A 14,387-nucleotide genomic window follows, 5' to 3' on the forward strand; every position below is an offset into this window, starting at 1 on the left:
GGTCTCTACTCTCTAAAAATGTATAATAAAGTAAGTACCTAACTCTAAGAGAAGATAAAATTTATTAATGTCTTAAGCTTAGCAGGTACTAACAAAATTGCTTTAGTCTGGGATTTTTTTCTTTTCTTTTTGTTTTCTGAGGAAGATTCACCCTGAGCTAACATCTGTGCCAATCCTCCTGTTTTTGTTTTTGTTTTTTGTTTTGGTGAGGAACATTAGCCCTGAGCTAACATCTATTGCCAATCCTCCTCCCTTTGGTGAGGAAGATTGGCCCTGGACTGACATCTGTGCCCATCCTCCTCTACTTTATATGTGGGATGCCTGCCACAGCATGGCTTGATAAGCAGTGCGCAGGTCCGTGCCTGGGATCTGAACCTGCGAACCCCGAGCCACTGAAGTAGAGAGTGTGAACTTAGCCACTACGCCACTGGGCCGGCCCTTCCTCTGTTGTTTCCTGTGTGAGCTGACGCCACAGCATAGCTGCCAACGAGTGGTGTAGGTCTGCGCCCCTGAACTGAACACGGGCCACCGAAGCACAGCATGCCTCATTTAACCACTAGGCCATAGGGCCAGCCCCTGGGATTGTTTGTGATTGCAGGAACTCTTTGATTGTGGAAAGGGACAATTAAGGAATTATATTAAGGAACGAGTGTGCTCATGGGACCCGAGGGCACATTCAGTCTGCACAGGGAAGCAGAACTGAGAAATGAAAGCCATCATCAACCAAGACAGCTTCATTTCAACTCATGTCTCTCAATTCAGTGTTCCCCTCCGAGGACATCAGTGACTTGATTCTTCAAAGACCTTAAGGCTTGAAAGCTTATTTGAGCTCTCTGCAGCCTTTGACACTAGTGAACCACTTTCCTCTTCCAGAAATACTCTCCTCTCTTGGCTTTCAGATACTACTTTCTCCTGTTGTTTTCTTTACTTCTTTGGCCATTTCTTATCCTTAGAGGCACAGTCTTGCCTTGCCTGGCCCTTGAATGTTGGTTTTCCCAGTTTTCTCCTCATGCACTATAATTTCTGAGTCATTTCATCCACTCTCGGGGTTTAAACTGGGTGCTGAAAACTGCCAAACTTATATCTGGAGTTCAGCTTTTCTACTAAGCTCTGCTTATGTATCTTGGCAGACCTCATTTCTTCTTGAATATCTTACTGGCTCTTTAAATGTCTAAAATTGAATTAACATTTTTCTACCTCTCCACACAGAGAAATTTGTTCCTCCTCCTTCCCTACCACCTTTACCTTATGGTTGGCTCCACTAATTACCTTCTTGGCAATCTTCCCTATCCCTCATTCTTCACCTCCTGATGGTGCTGCTTCTTCCTGTTAAGTCTGCCTCCTAAACAGCTCTCATATATCTATCTTCCTTTCTCCTCATTTCTGAGTAATTATCGTGTTCTCGTAAGTTTGCCCATCTGTTTTAAACCGGGGGTCCTTAAACTTTAATATCCATCCATCCATCACCAGGAGTGCTTGTTAAATAGATGAATCATAGGGCCCCAGGATCTAGGAAATTGGCAGTTTTACTGAGCTGCCCAGGTGAATCAGATTTGATGGCCTCAGAAGGTACCACACTGAACTGTAAGCTCCCTAGGTAAAGGAAGGAGTGCACTGTAAGTACAGCCTCTTAGTATTATCACTGGTTGAACTATATGAAACTGTCTTCATCTGACAATTTTTGATCAACAGAAAGGTTATTTTATTATGACTGAACCAAATAATTGCTCGATAAATATTTGGAAAATGAATGAATGAGTCTTATTGCACAAACTTCTGTGATAATTACAAGGCTGTATTTATCACTTTGTGTTATTTTAGGTTCAGTTTATTTACCATAAGTGTTACCTGACCCATAAGTAAGAAGACTGTGAACTGTAGTCATTGTTTTATAGTTCTTCCTGGAGATTCTTCTCCTCCTCTTGCCAGTTTAAAGGTTCCTGATCAAGAAAGTTAGCTTCTAGGCACATGCACTCCCCATCTTCACAGATAGCTCTCATCCCTAGGTAAAAGTCCATCCTTCTGCGATCTCATCCCAAACTCCACGTTCTCCACATTCTCTAGGACATCATTTGTTTAGCCACCTATATTCTTTCTTTCAAATTCTCAGCATCAAGTTGGAAGATGTGATGAAAACACCATTTATGTTCCCAAATTCCTTCTATTTCTGGCACAATGCTTTATATAGGTAGTTGCCAGGTTGTCTCAGCTATTGTCATTCAAACTGTGCAAATTACAAATTGCACAATTAGCAGGAATGAAAGGAATCAACAGGCAGAATCTTTGTCTCATCTGGGAATGTAAGAATAGTTTCCAGTTAACCGTGGTAGGGAAATACTTTGTCATTTTCATACTTTTCATTGAGGTGTCTTTCTCCTGGATCTAATCTCAGGCCGCCTCAAACCTGCCGATGTAAGTAGGGGTCATCTTAGAGTCCAAGGTTTCTTCTCTGGCAAGCCTGGATTCCTCTTCTGAGAGCAACTTTGTCTTCCTATTTGTGCGTCTCCAGCAGTGCAAAGTTTCTTTCCCTCCTTGGGGTTATATTACACCTGTTCCTATTTTCCTTCGTCACCTCATTTTTTATTTCCTGATTTCCTTTTTAAAAACGTAATTATTTCTTTTACTTTATCTTCACGTAACAGGTGAAAAATAAGGTTGCGATCATGGAAAATAAAAAGGTTAATTTTATTGTAGAACTTTTTTTTGAGACTCTCTCTTCAGTGTACATGATTTTCACATCTCAGTTAACTTGAATGTTTGTTTAAATACAGCAGCTGCTCAGCCAGGAACTGAGATCTTTAATCTGCCAGCAGTCACTACCTCAGGTAAGATTCAAAATACATTATTTGTCAATATGAAATTGGTAGTGTAGCAGTCCAACAAATATGTATTAAGTATGGACTGCATATCAGGGGACTGCGCCAGTATGCAAAAATGAATAAAAGCTCATAATTTAGTCAGGGAGGACATAGTCAAGAGCAATAAAAAGTGAATTGAGATTCAATAAATACTTGTTGAAAAGATGAATAAAGAGAATCAAAACTATTAAAGAACAGCGTAGAAACTAGGGAACTGAAAAGAGAAGGAAACTGTTGAGTAACTTTAACACAAGTGGGGCACTGATTCATTTAGCAAAGAAAAATAAATTTCCTAGAGATATTATTTTGACTTAGATGGCTGCTCTGTGGGCTTCTCAGTGGTGTTTCAGGCAACTTGCCAGGTGCTGTGTGTATGCGGTAGCCTGAAGGACTGTAGGCAGTCTGTTCACTTGTATTTCCTGATCTACCTCTCAGAAATAAGCAGAAATGTTATGGTTGTCTCTTTCAGGCTCAGTTAGCTCTAGAGGTCATTCTTTTGCTGATCCTGCCAGTAATCTCGGTCTAGAAGATATTATCAGGAAGGCTCTCATGGGAAGCTTTGATGATAAAGTTGAGGATCATGGAGTTGTCCTCTCCCAAACTGTGGGAGTAGTGCCTGGTGGTGCCAATACCTCGGTTGTGACCAGTGGTGAGACACGGAGAGAGGAAGGGGACCCATCACCTCATTCAGGTAAAGTTTTCATTTTAGTGCCTTTCTACTGCCTTTCCCAAGAAAAAGCCAATTTATTTACCAAGTTCTGATGCATCACTAGGAGATTTCATTTATGTGCTCAGAGTCACCTCTGAGGGTTTTAGTTACTTAAAAAAAAAATTTGTTTTAACTTGCTCAGATGTTTTAGTAAGGTGAACAGAAATGTAAAAGGATGAAAATTTTTACCCAGAATGTCACTCCTTCAGCATATGTTTTTATTTTTGTTTGCATCTAGTCCTTGTCTGTATGCATACATTGTAATTGTAATACAAGTACAATTTCAAATTCTGCTTTTGAATAAAAGTGACTTACTATCATAATAAAATTGATAGGCTCAATATAAAAGAATTTTAAGCCATAGAAAGAGTAAGAAAAAAAAACCCTTCAGATCACATCATCCAGAAAGCTAGTGTAAGGGGCCAGCCTGGTGGCGCAGCAGTTAAGTGCGCGTGCTCTGCCGCGGCGGCCTGAGGGTTCGCAGGTTCAGATCCCAGGCACGCACCAACGCAGCGCTTGTCAAGCCATGCTGTGGCAGCATCCCATATAAAGTAGAGGAAGATGGGCACAGATGTTAGCTCAGGGCCAATCTTCCTCGGCAAAAAAGAGGAGGATTGGCATCGGATGTTAGCTCAGGGCTGATCTTCCTCACCAAAAAAAAAAAAAGAAAGCTAGCGTTGTTTGATAATCATCATTCCAGACATGTCTCTCTAGACACATATAAAAGGATAGATATTAGAATGAGATCATTTTAGACATCCTGTTAAAAGCTGGCAGCACACAAAAAACCATGAGTGTAAGCTTTTAATGTTTAAATATAACCTTTTTCCTTAATCTTTTGTGAACTCTTATGCTTAAAAAATTACCTGAAGGTCAGGAATATTTCAGGTTTAGTTTAGGTTTATTTTCCTCTGTAATTGTCAGGTAGAAGATCTCACTTAGGTTAAGAAAAAGATGAAAGAGATTAGGGGTTTTTATTTATTTATTTTTACCTACATATATTAATTTTAGGACAAATATAGATTCACTTCCTGCTCTGAAAGATGAGCATTTGTTTTCAAATGAGCAGAAAGCTCTTACCTTCTGGTTTTTATTGATTTTAAGTGTGTGTGTGTATTTTAAGGTTTATAATATTGGTGACTGTTACACAATTACAATTATCCTGGTTGTGTAATCTTTTTATTATGGCATTTCTTTTTGGTAAGGTTTTCACACTCTGTTTTCTCACAAAAGGGTGCTGTATTCCAAGATCTTTCATGCTCGAGAATGTCTTCTTGTTGCCTTTATATTTGAAATGACAGCTTGGCAGGTTAAAATATTCTTGACACATACTTTTTTCAAAACATCCTGTAGACAGTTACATTTTTTTCTGGCATTCATTGTTGTCTAAGAAATAAGGCCAGATGTGTCATCCCCCGCCCCCCTTTTTGACAGGTGACAATTTATCTGCCTAAAGAATCCTTTTTTCCTCAATTTCAATAAATTAACCATCAGTATGTGTTGGTATTCATCATTCTGTATCAGATTTTCTTGATCACAGGAGAGCATTTGCATCTGCAGTTTGATTTCTACACTCAGGGAAATGTTCTATTAAATGTTCCTTTTAATTGTTTTCTATTTCTTTTGTTTGGCTCTCCATTTCAGAAACACAATTATCTTTTTGCTGGACAGTCTTTGTCCTCTCTGTTATCTTCTAATTAGGTTAGTCATCTTGATCTCTTTTTGTTTCTTATACTTTGAGTATCTCAGATTTTTCCTTTGTACTGATAATTCCCTTTTCTTTATGTCTATTCTGATCCTTGCTGTATTTTATTTTCTAAGCCTTTTCACCATTCTTCTTGGTTATCTCTTCTTTGAGCTACTTTTGTAAACTGGCTTCCTATATTTTGAAGTTTTCTTCAGTATACGAAGCACCTTTTCCACTTGTTCTATTATATTCTCTTTGTTATCACCAAGGAGTGCATTTCTTCTCTTTCCATGTAGTTCGAGGGGTAGAAGTTCTTTCTACTCATTTTTTTTTTTTTTGTACCCTGAAGGATTTGGGGCAGGGTGATTTTGTTCTGCTGGAGCGGAGGAAAACGTTTGCTGGTGACCTGGGCTCTGATCTCTTTTGAGATCTTTTTAATGTTTTGTTCTAGAGCCCAGTCAGGGGCAGCACACTTCGGTGAACTGCTGAGGTCACCAACTAAACCGAGCCTGAAAAAACAGAAAGGGCCACCAAGATTTGCCAAACTTCTGCTGAGGTCCAGGAGTGCCAAGAAGGGGCTTCTGTTCTAGTTTTTTTCCTTTGACGTACTATTTCCTTGGGGTGGTGTATTAATTACTCTGTTTGCTTCTGAATTGGTGGGGGAGGAGGTAGTTAGGATTTAAGATTTTTGTCAACCTGCTTCAATTTCCTTGTAGTTTCTGTGCTCCAAGGCCAGGAAAGAAATGATGTTCCAGAAATTTTAGTTCCTTGGTTACATGTTTTTAAATTTATGGCATGAGGACATACCCCTTTTTTGTTTCAGTTGCTACAAGAAAATTCTGGCTTTCTTTTTTTTTTTATAACTTATTTATTTTTTTCCCCCAAAGCCCCAGTAGATAGTTGTATGTCATAGTTGCACATCCTTCTAGTTGCTGTATGTGGGACTCGGCCTCAGCATGGCCAGAGAAGCAGTGCGTCAGTGCGCACCTGGGATCCAAACCCGGGCCGCCAGCAGCGGAGTGCACGCACTTAACCACTAAGCCACGGGGCCGGCCCTGGCTTTCTTTTAAATATTATATCTTTACTTCACTGGGTACTAGGATCTGGATTTTTCATGCTACCATTCTGCTTCTTTCACTTAGCATCATATAATCATCAGCATTTTGGTAGGTTTTTAAGTTGAGAACATAATTATTATATATCAGTAATTTATTTCACTTTTAGGAGTGTGCAAACCAAAGCTGATCAGCAAGTCAAACAGCAGGAAATCTAAATCTCCTATCCCTGGGCAAGGCTACTTAGGAACTGAACGGCCCTCTTCAGTCTCCTCTGTCCATTCAGAAGGGGATTACCACAGGCAGACGCCAGGTTGGGCCTGGGAAGATAGGCCCTCTTCAACAGGTGAGGAACTTACTGCTAGAAAATGAGTTTCAAAACAATTTATATCAATGCCTTGTTTCGTACTTCTAAAATCAGAAACTTTGTATGGAAAACTATACTTCCATTACTGTATCATTAATAGGTTCTACTTTCCAGAATAGAAATTGAGTGCATATAATCTTAAAAATTTTAAGAATGCAAGGTCTGATTACTATGAACAAAGGAAGAGCTATGAAAAAATCTCTCACCCATTCCCCTCAGTTCTGTATTATGGTGGTAGCCAATATCAGCTATTATTTTTATTATTTATTTATTTATTTATTTATTTATTTATTTATTGTGAGGAAGATCAGCCCTGAGCTAACATCCATGCTAATCCTCTTTTGCTAAGGAAGACCGGCTCTGAGCTAACATCTATTGCCAATCCTCCTCCTTTTTTTTTGTACCCCCCCAAAGCCCCAGTAGGTAGCTGTACGTCATAGTTGCACATCCTTCTAGTTGCTGTATGTGGGACGCAGCCTCAGCATGGCCGGAGAAGCGGTGCATCGGTGTGCACCCGGGATCTGAACCTGGGCCGCCAGTGGCGGAGCGCGTGCACTTAACCGCTAAGCCACGGGGCCGGCCCAATATCTGCTATTTTTGCAAAGCAAATAAGTCTGTGGTTTCAGTTCTTGCATGAACTACCTGAAGGTAAAGTGCCACTCCCCAGGCAGCTTCACCTTTAGCCTTTCACATAGATATTCTTAGTAGAGAAGGTTCTTAGGGAAATAATAAGAAATCAAAGTCAGAAATGGGAAGAATAGTTTAAAAAGCTGCTATCTTTCTGTAGGCTCATTATGTCTGTACAAATTGCTGGAAAACAATACTCTAGGATATTTATTAAGGTTTTCCATTTTGTGCCTGTTTGTAAGCTTTTCTTTCTTTTTTTTTTTTTGTGAGATCAGCCCCGTGCTAACATCTGCCAATCCTCCTTTTTTTTTTTGCTGAGGAAGACTGGCCCTGGGCTAACATTCGTGCCTATCTTCCTCCACTTTATATGGGAGGCTGCCACAGCATGGCTTGCCAAGCAGTGCGTTGGTGGGCGCCCGGGATCCGAACCGGCAAACCCTGGGCCGCCGCAGTGGAGCGCACACACTTAACGGCTTGCGCCGCCGGGCCGGCCCCCTAGCTTTTTTTTTGTTAACTGAATAACCATGATAATGGTAGTCTTGAAAAGGAACAGACTTTTCTTTCTTTTTTTTTAAATCAAACTGGGATATTTGCTGTGGATTAATCAAACTGGGATATTTGCTGTGGATTTAAGGGTTTCAGAGAATTATAAACTGCCCTTTTCTTCTGAGTTAAATACACATATACGTCAATGAAAAAACCTGAAATGTGCCCTCCCCCTTAAGACATATAAATTTCATATGGATATTATATCAGCATAATTTAAGGCTTTTGTTTTATAAAATTCTCACACCACACACAAAGTGGTTGTGTACTAGTTTGAAAACTTCTAGCCTAGATCAGATTGTTTCTGCTCAGATCTCTTAGGGAAAGAATTATTATTAAACCACTTCTGAAAGTAATTACTTGATGAAATGTTTTCTGTTTTTAGAGTTTCTTAAGCTGTAGGAGGCTTTCTGGGGACAATGAAACAAATGTAGAAACTGGCAGAAGGTAGCAGTGCTATCAGGTTTATATATCCCCCTTCTAAATCTTGTACATTTGTAAATCTGCCCAGTGAGATCCAGCAAATGACATGCATCCTGCTGTCCCTTAACCTGCTGAAATTCCTGGGTACTTGTCTCCCTCATCCTCTGAGAATTATACTTGTACATTTATCTTTGAGTCAAGAAATTCTTGGCGTAACTAGCCTTAGAGCTTAATATCTAGTGGTTCTACTTGGATTCTCCATGGAAACACCTAGTTTTAGACTTAAGAATCCAGCCCTGAGCTTTCACTTCTGAGCTCAGCAACCCTCACTTCTTGTGCTTACTCGTATTAGTAGTCCTTCTAGACTCTCACTGACTGCTGTTATCAATGGCTACAATCTTTTTTTTTTTTTTTTAAAGATTTTATTTATTTTATTTTTTCCCCCCAAAGCCCCAGTGGATAGTTGTGTGTCGTAGCTGCACATCCTTCTAGTTGCTGTATGTGGGACTCGGCCTCAGGATGAACGGAGAAGTGGTGCCTCGATGCGCACCCGGGATCCGAACCCGGGCCGCCAGCATCGCAGCGCGCGCACTTAACCACCAAGTCAATGGCTACAATCTAAGTGGTGAAACTTTGGCCTTTCTGTATTGTTCCATTTTGCTCTTAGTGTCACAAGACTATTTTAGTAGAATAATCCTGTCCTCCTCCATCCTATGAAAGTTGGACAAAACAGCAACTATGTTCTTAACAATGAAAACCTAATTTTTCTTTTGTCAGGCTCAACTCAGTTTCCTTATAACCCTCTGACTATGCGGATGCTCAGCAGTACGCCACCAACACCAATTGCATGTGCCCCCTCTTCGGTGAACCAAGCAGCTCCTCACCAACAGAACAGGATCTGGGAGCGAGAGCCTGCCCCGCTGCTCTCAGCACAGTACGAGACGCTGTCGGACAGTGATGACTGAACTGCACAGAGAAGGGAATCTTGGCGGGGCCAGGGTGTGGGGGAGGTATCTCTAGTTGTTGGTGATTTTATTTTTAATTGCAGGTCGAAAATCTGCCCTCCTATGACTTGTGCCCAGAGACTTTTCAGGAGAGCCTGGACCATTGATGATGAAGAAATGATGGAAATTTATTTGAAGAGTCAAATGGGGGAGAACTGCCTTTGATACAGGCAGTTCAGTGAATTATAATAATAGTGGAGGGTTGAAATGTAGAGTTTTTAAAAAGTGGACAATTTCTGTTCTTACATCTGTTTGTAAAAAAAAAAAAAACCATAATGTCTTTAAATCACTCTTCTGTAAATAGATTACCTTTTTGCAGTGTTTCCCCTTGCTGTAGTATCTGGTGTACTTATGTTCAAATCAGCGCATCAACTTTGGGGGTAATTTTTAAAAATCTTCTCGTCTTTTTAACCCTTGCCTTCTAAACAACCTCATACAGCCCAGTTACATAATGTTGGCTGTCACGGGCATTGTACTTTTATCCAATTTTGTTTCCTCTAAATTCAGATTCCCAGTGATGTTTAAAATCTTGTGGAAATGTTTAGATTTTTAACACAGACCCTGTCATAAAATCTGTACATTAACGTATTAGGGTCAAAAGGTAGGAGAAACAAAATTCTGCCATTTTGTAAATTTCCAATGCAGGCTTTACTTTTTTTTTTTAATTAGTAGCACTGAAAAAATATTACTGCATGGGTATGTTATAGTTCAGTTTTTAAAGGCTTATTTGAGGCATACCTCACTGTTATGCACACTGGTAATTTAACCATGCCCCTAAGTATTCTTTTTCCTCCTGCATTTGATGCAGCCCAACAAAGCTTTTGTTTTGAAATAAATTTGACTACCCTGTCCATAGCTACAGCAGATTATTTGTGATGAAGGCTCTTGGCGTCTCAGATTTCAAAGGAAAAACTTACACTTTTCTTTAGTTTGATCTATATTATTGGTTGGGTTAGAAGATAACGATCTGTGTAGAATCATGTCTTTCAGATTTGCTTTGTGCTGCATATCCTGAACTCTCATGGTGACCATACGGTCCTTTCCCCTTCTCTACATGCTAGTGATTACTTACTTTGATTCCTTGTGGGCAAGAGCTTACTGTTGAATGTTTTCATTTCACTGAATCTCAAGGAGCAAATAATGTAAAAGACTAAATTTTAAACTAATTATACTACTAGAGGGTCAGTTTTATCTTTCATTAATAATTGCTCGTTGAATTTTTAGATTTTTTTTTTTTCATACAACTTAAGCGCAACATTGACGCATCCTTCGTACAGATACTAAGCATATAGATACTAACAGTTTGGGGAGAATACCACTGATGACTAGAAACAGGAGAAATAGAGATCTCTCAGGATGATAAAAATGAGCACTTTTCGGACTTCTAAGTAGACCTAAACTTTTTAACAAAAGTACTCAACCCTCTAAAGAAAGCAGGTCTGTGATAACCACTGACTGCCTCCTTTGTAATGAATGTTTCATATGCGTGACCCAGACCCTCACATCACCTGTAGCATTGGTATCTAATCCCTAATATAGATGAGGACACACAGAAGTTCAGTCGTTTGCCCATCTAGTTAAATAAGCGACAAAGACAGACCATGTTTGAGGTTAAAGCCTGCGCTCCTATTACAATGCCACTCTTGTATACCTGAGGTCCTCAAAATAAACTTTAGATCAGGTTTAGTGATCCAATTCCTACTACTTGGAAAGTTGGTATCCCTTTATTATAAATATATATACATACACATAAAATTTTAACGTGAATTTAAAACAATAACTAAATGTTCTACTTAACATTTTTCTGCTGAATTTTTTTTTTAGGTACTGGTAATATTTTAGACTTCATTGATTGATAATTAATTGTCAGCTGACCCAAAAGAGAGTATGATGGTATTTTTTATGACCCCCAAGGCTCTTGAACTATTTCAAGTCAGAATCGTTTTTGAGAACACATCAGATCAGAGCCTAACTTGTCATTTTTGTAGTTCCACTTGAGGACCCTAAAGTGAGCAGCTATTAAACCACTCACCCCATCCTCATCACAATGCATGTGTGTTTTAATTCATTTACCATCACTTGGAGAAGAGATTTCAGAATGAGAGATAAAATCCAATATCATTTCTTAGTTAAGAACAATGAAAGGACAGAATTTTCACATGGCTTACCTATGGAGCAAACAGTCTGGGAGGGGTGGAAGTCCACCTCAGCATGATTGAAATGGCAAGCACGGCACTGAGAGTGACTGATGATTTGTAGAAGTTAGCTGTAAACCAAGGCATAACACTCGGCAGCCTGAGATTTCAGCATTCTGAAGCCACATCCTTATGCATGACTTTTTAGCACCCAGCACTAAATTAAGGTCTTCCTAATATTATTCACAGAAGTATTCTGCAAGCCATATTTCCAGTGCATGTTTATGACTGGAAGTTTCCTAACGCTTTAATTTTGGTATATGACTGATTCTGTTTAAAAAAATATTTATGCCCTGAAAACTCTAGTGACATAGTCCAGAAGTTTAAAGTATGCTATTTTTAACAATTCACTTTTGAATTCAGATCAATCAGTAAAGGGGTCAGTCCTTCTGCTTTGCTACACTGTATAACAACAGTGCAAATGAACTTTAATGAGAAACGCTCACATGAAGAGACTGTCTTTCTGAAAACTAGTTTTTCCAACACCAGGACCATGAGCTGAATCGTTGTGGAGGATCAAAAATTCTTAAGTAAAACCTGGAGTGAAAAATCTAACTTTTAGTAACCCCTGCAATTGTGAAAAGGTAAAAACGTTCTTAATGCAGAAGGTGAGTAGTTGACAATAATTTTTTTTAAATCACCAATAAAGACCAGGTTACACTAGAATTCAATCTAATATATATTATAGTTTTTCTGAGTTAGACTTGATTAAAGGAATTAGCTGGGCAGTAAATAATAGATGAGCTTAGACAAAGTAGGAAGAAATTTACATCTGCCAAATAGAAAATTCTAATTTTAGTCTAATCCCTGAGGATTTGGACCTCAGGGTTTCTAGTATTTTCTTTTTATTAACTCTTTAGCAAGTTGTTTTTAATGAGAAACTCAAAGATTACGGAATACATACAATATTGTTGTAGAGTCTCTAGTTTATTATGAAAGGATTCTTTCAGTACGTACATAGGAACCAAAAATAGCAGTTTATCATTCCCACTCACAGCCCCACCCCCAAAGGCATACCAACAATAACAGTGTTCCTTCATAGTACCTAGAAAAATTGCCTTTCCCCTAGGCAAATGGCACTTTGCAAGACTGCTAAGGTAAAAACATCCATGTATGTATCTTCTATTTATATACTTGATATACTTTGAAGCAGTGTGATAAAGCCCTTTGAACATAGCAGTCTATTCCTTTAAGGTCATCTGACCAAATATGTTCTCCCATGGCTAAGAGAGAATCTCATTTGTTCTCATACTTTACAGATGAGGATGCTGAGACCCACCCTCAAAAAGCCAGGGCTAGCATCCAGCTCAGTGATTCTTCTACTGTACCAGCGGTACATATTAGAATGCCCTAGGTTGCAAAGGAAGCAGAGTGCTCAGATAGATAGCACTGACAAGAAGAAATAATCATTCCTTTTCCCCGCCTTTTTCCACAATTATATATAATCAGATACATACAAAAACATACAGTTCACTTTCATTTATAATCAGGTGGGTGCTATACTTTTCAAGTGACTAATTCCCACTTTAAAACCTTATGCTGGATGCTGGTGGCAAACCAAGATATTATTTTTCCTCCTTTATGCATTAAATCCCACACTGGGGTTCATGAAATAGATTATAAGAAAAATAACTCACCATAATCCCCCTTTGCCATGAGACAGGTAGCTCTGGTCTGCCAGATATTGATAAAATCAGAGAACAGAGGGCAGCAAATCAACGGAGTAAAATCTTATGGTAGAGATGCCTGCTGAATTACCACCACTCAGCCCAGAGGGAAACTGGCCTATCTTCCTCCGTAGTTACACTTAGACCAGCGTGGCCAGCACAGCTGTTACAAGTGAAAGCATCACTTGACATCCGTCCTTAGAAGTCAAATATCAGCTGGGGATGAAAGTTGTTTTCCCTTTAAAAAACAAACGTGGCAGTGTGTATATGTGTGTGTGTGTGTATATACATACACACACACACACACACACACACACACACACAACTTGTCCTTCAGCAAGGCTAAGCTGAGAAAACCTGAATATCAAGGACAAACTATTTAAGCCACTGATTTGGGTGCCACTGAGACTGGAATAATAGCTGTTACTGCAAATTCCCTACAACAAAAAAGGGATGTAGAGCTTGATAAAACTAAGTCAAAGGTCTACTTTTTCTTGACAGCTCAGCCAGCTCTTCCCTGATGTGCTGTATAGAAACCTCATCTCTTTTCAGTTCTGCTTGCTTCAGTGCTTCCTGGTAGATCTCTTTTGCTTGTGCATATCGTTCTAAAATAACCCGGAGAGAAGGGAGGATAAGACGAAAATGTATGTTTTCAAAGTGATTCTAAAAGAGATTCTGAAGAGAAAGCGCTACTATCGGTACAGGTCTACTGTGTGCTCATTAAGGGACAGAACTGGTGCTGCCTCATTTCATCCCCATTTGACAAGCTGGATTAGAGAGGCTGTAAGCTGGCCCAAGTGTAGAGCTCCAAACCAGTGAGTGCTGTGGGACTAACTGTGCCCTTTCCAGTACACCCCTGGGGCCCTTACTCCATTAGTCAGGGACTTCACTAATGATGGTATGTCTAAGAAAGACCTATCATTCCAGGTTTCTGAAAATTTATAGGTGAGGCCCTGAGCAGGATGGCACAGTATGTCTATCAAACTGATACTACCTGTCTTACCACCTTCAGGAGTATACTGTGAGGAACAAATTAAGTGATATGTGTGAAAACATTCAGAAATCTCTGAAGCGCTACAGAAATAAGGTACGATCATTGCAAAGTTTTCTCTACCTTGATGTGGTTCATTAGGCTAATGCAGGACTATAAAAGTTAGGTGAACTGGACACAATGCTACTTCAACCAAACATGCGTTCATTTTTGTATTATTCAGCCAGCCTTTTAATTCTGGAGCTTCCCCACTGCCCC

The 14,387-nt window shown here is 39.5% G+C and overlaps 2 protein-coding genes across 37 annotated transcripts in view; one reads left to right on the forward strand and one right to left on the reverse strand.

The window, feature by feature from the left end:
- NCOR1 (nuclear receptor corepressor 1) overlaps positions 1-9,599 on the forward strand; it is a 156,256-nt gene extending 146,657 nt beyond the window's left edge. For 17 of the 30 annotated variants that reach the window (XM_087440338.1, XM_087440337.1, XM_087440345.1 and 14 more), the window contains 5 exons: positions 2,772-2,825; positions 3,328-3,549; positions 6,479-6,655; positions 9,050-9,206; positions 9,321-9,599. In XM_087440338.1, the coding sequence (XP_087296464.1) occupies positions 2,772-2,825; positions 3,328-3,549; positions 6,479-6,655; positions 9,050-9,206; positions 9,321-9,441 (731 nt within the window). In that variant the 3' untranslated portion in view covers positions 9,442-9,599. Of the gene's footprint in view, positions 1-2,771; positions 2,826-3,327; positions 3,550-6,478; positions 6,656-9,049 lie in introns of all 30 variants that reach the window. The other 13 variants (XM_087440348.1, XM_087440356.1, XM_087440360.1 and 10 more) reach the window with 3 other exon arrangements.
- TTC19 (tetratricopeptide repeat domain 19) overlaps positions 1-14,387 on the reverse strand; it is a 49,774-nt gene that overhangs the window by 9,542 nt on the left and 25,845 nt on the right. The window contains exon 10 of one of the 7 annotated variants that reach the window (XM_087440372.1): positions 9,534-13,376. The exons of 5 other annotated variants lie outside the window; for them this stretch is intronic. In XM_087440372.1, the coding sequence (XP_087296498.1) occupies positions 13,351-13,376 (26 nt within the window). In that variant the 3' untranslated portion in view covers positions 9,534-13,350. Of the gene's footprint in view, positions 1-9,533; positions 13,744-14,387 lie in introns of those variants that run through there. One more of the 7 variants, XM_087440368.1, reaches the window with a different exon arrangement.

This window comes from Ceratotherium simum, chromosome 16, assembly GCF_057802395.1.
Source record: "Ceratotherium simum simum isolate JZ-2026a chromosome 16, ASM5780239v1, whole genome shotgun sequence".
In the NCBI taxonomy this organism is placed as follows: domain Eukaryota; kingdom Metazoa; phylum Chordata; class Mammalia; order Perissodactyla; family Rhinocerotidae; genus Ceratotherium; species Ceratotherium simum.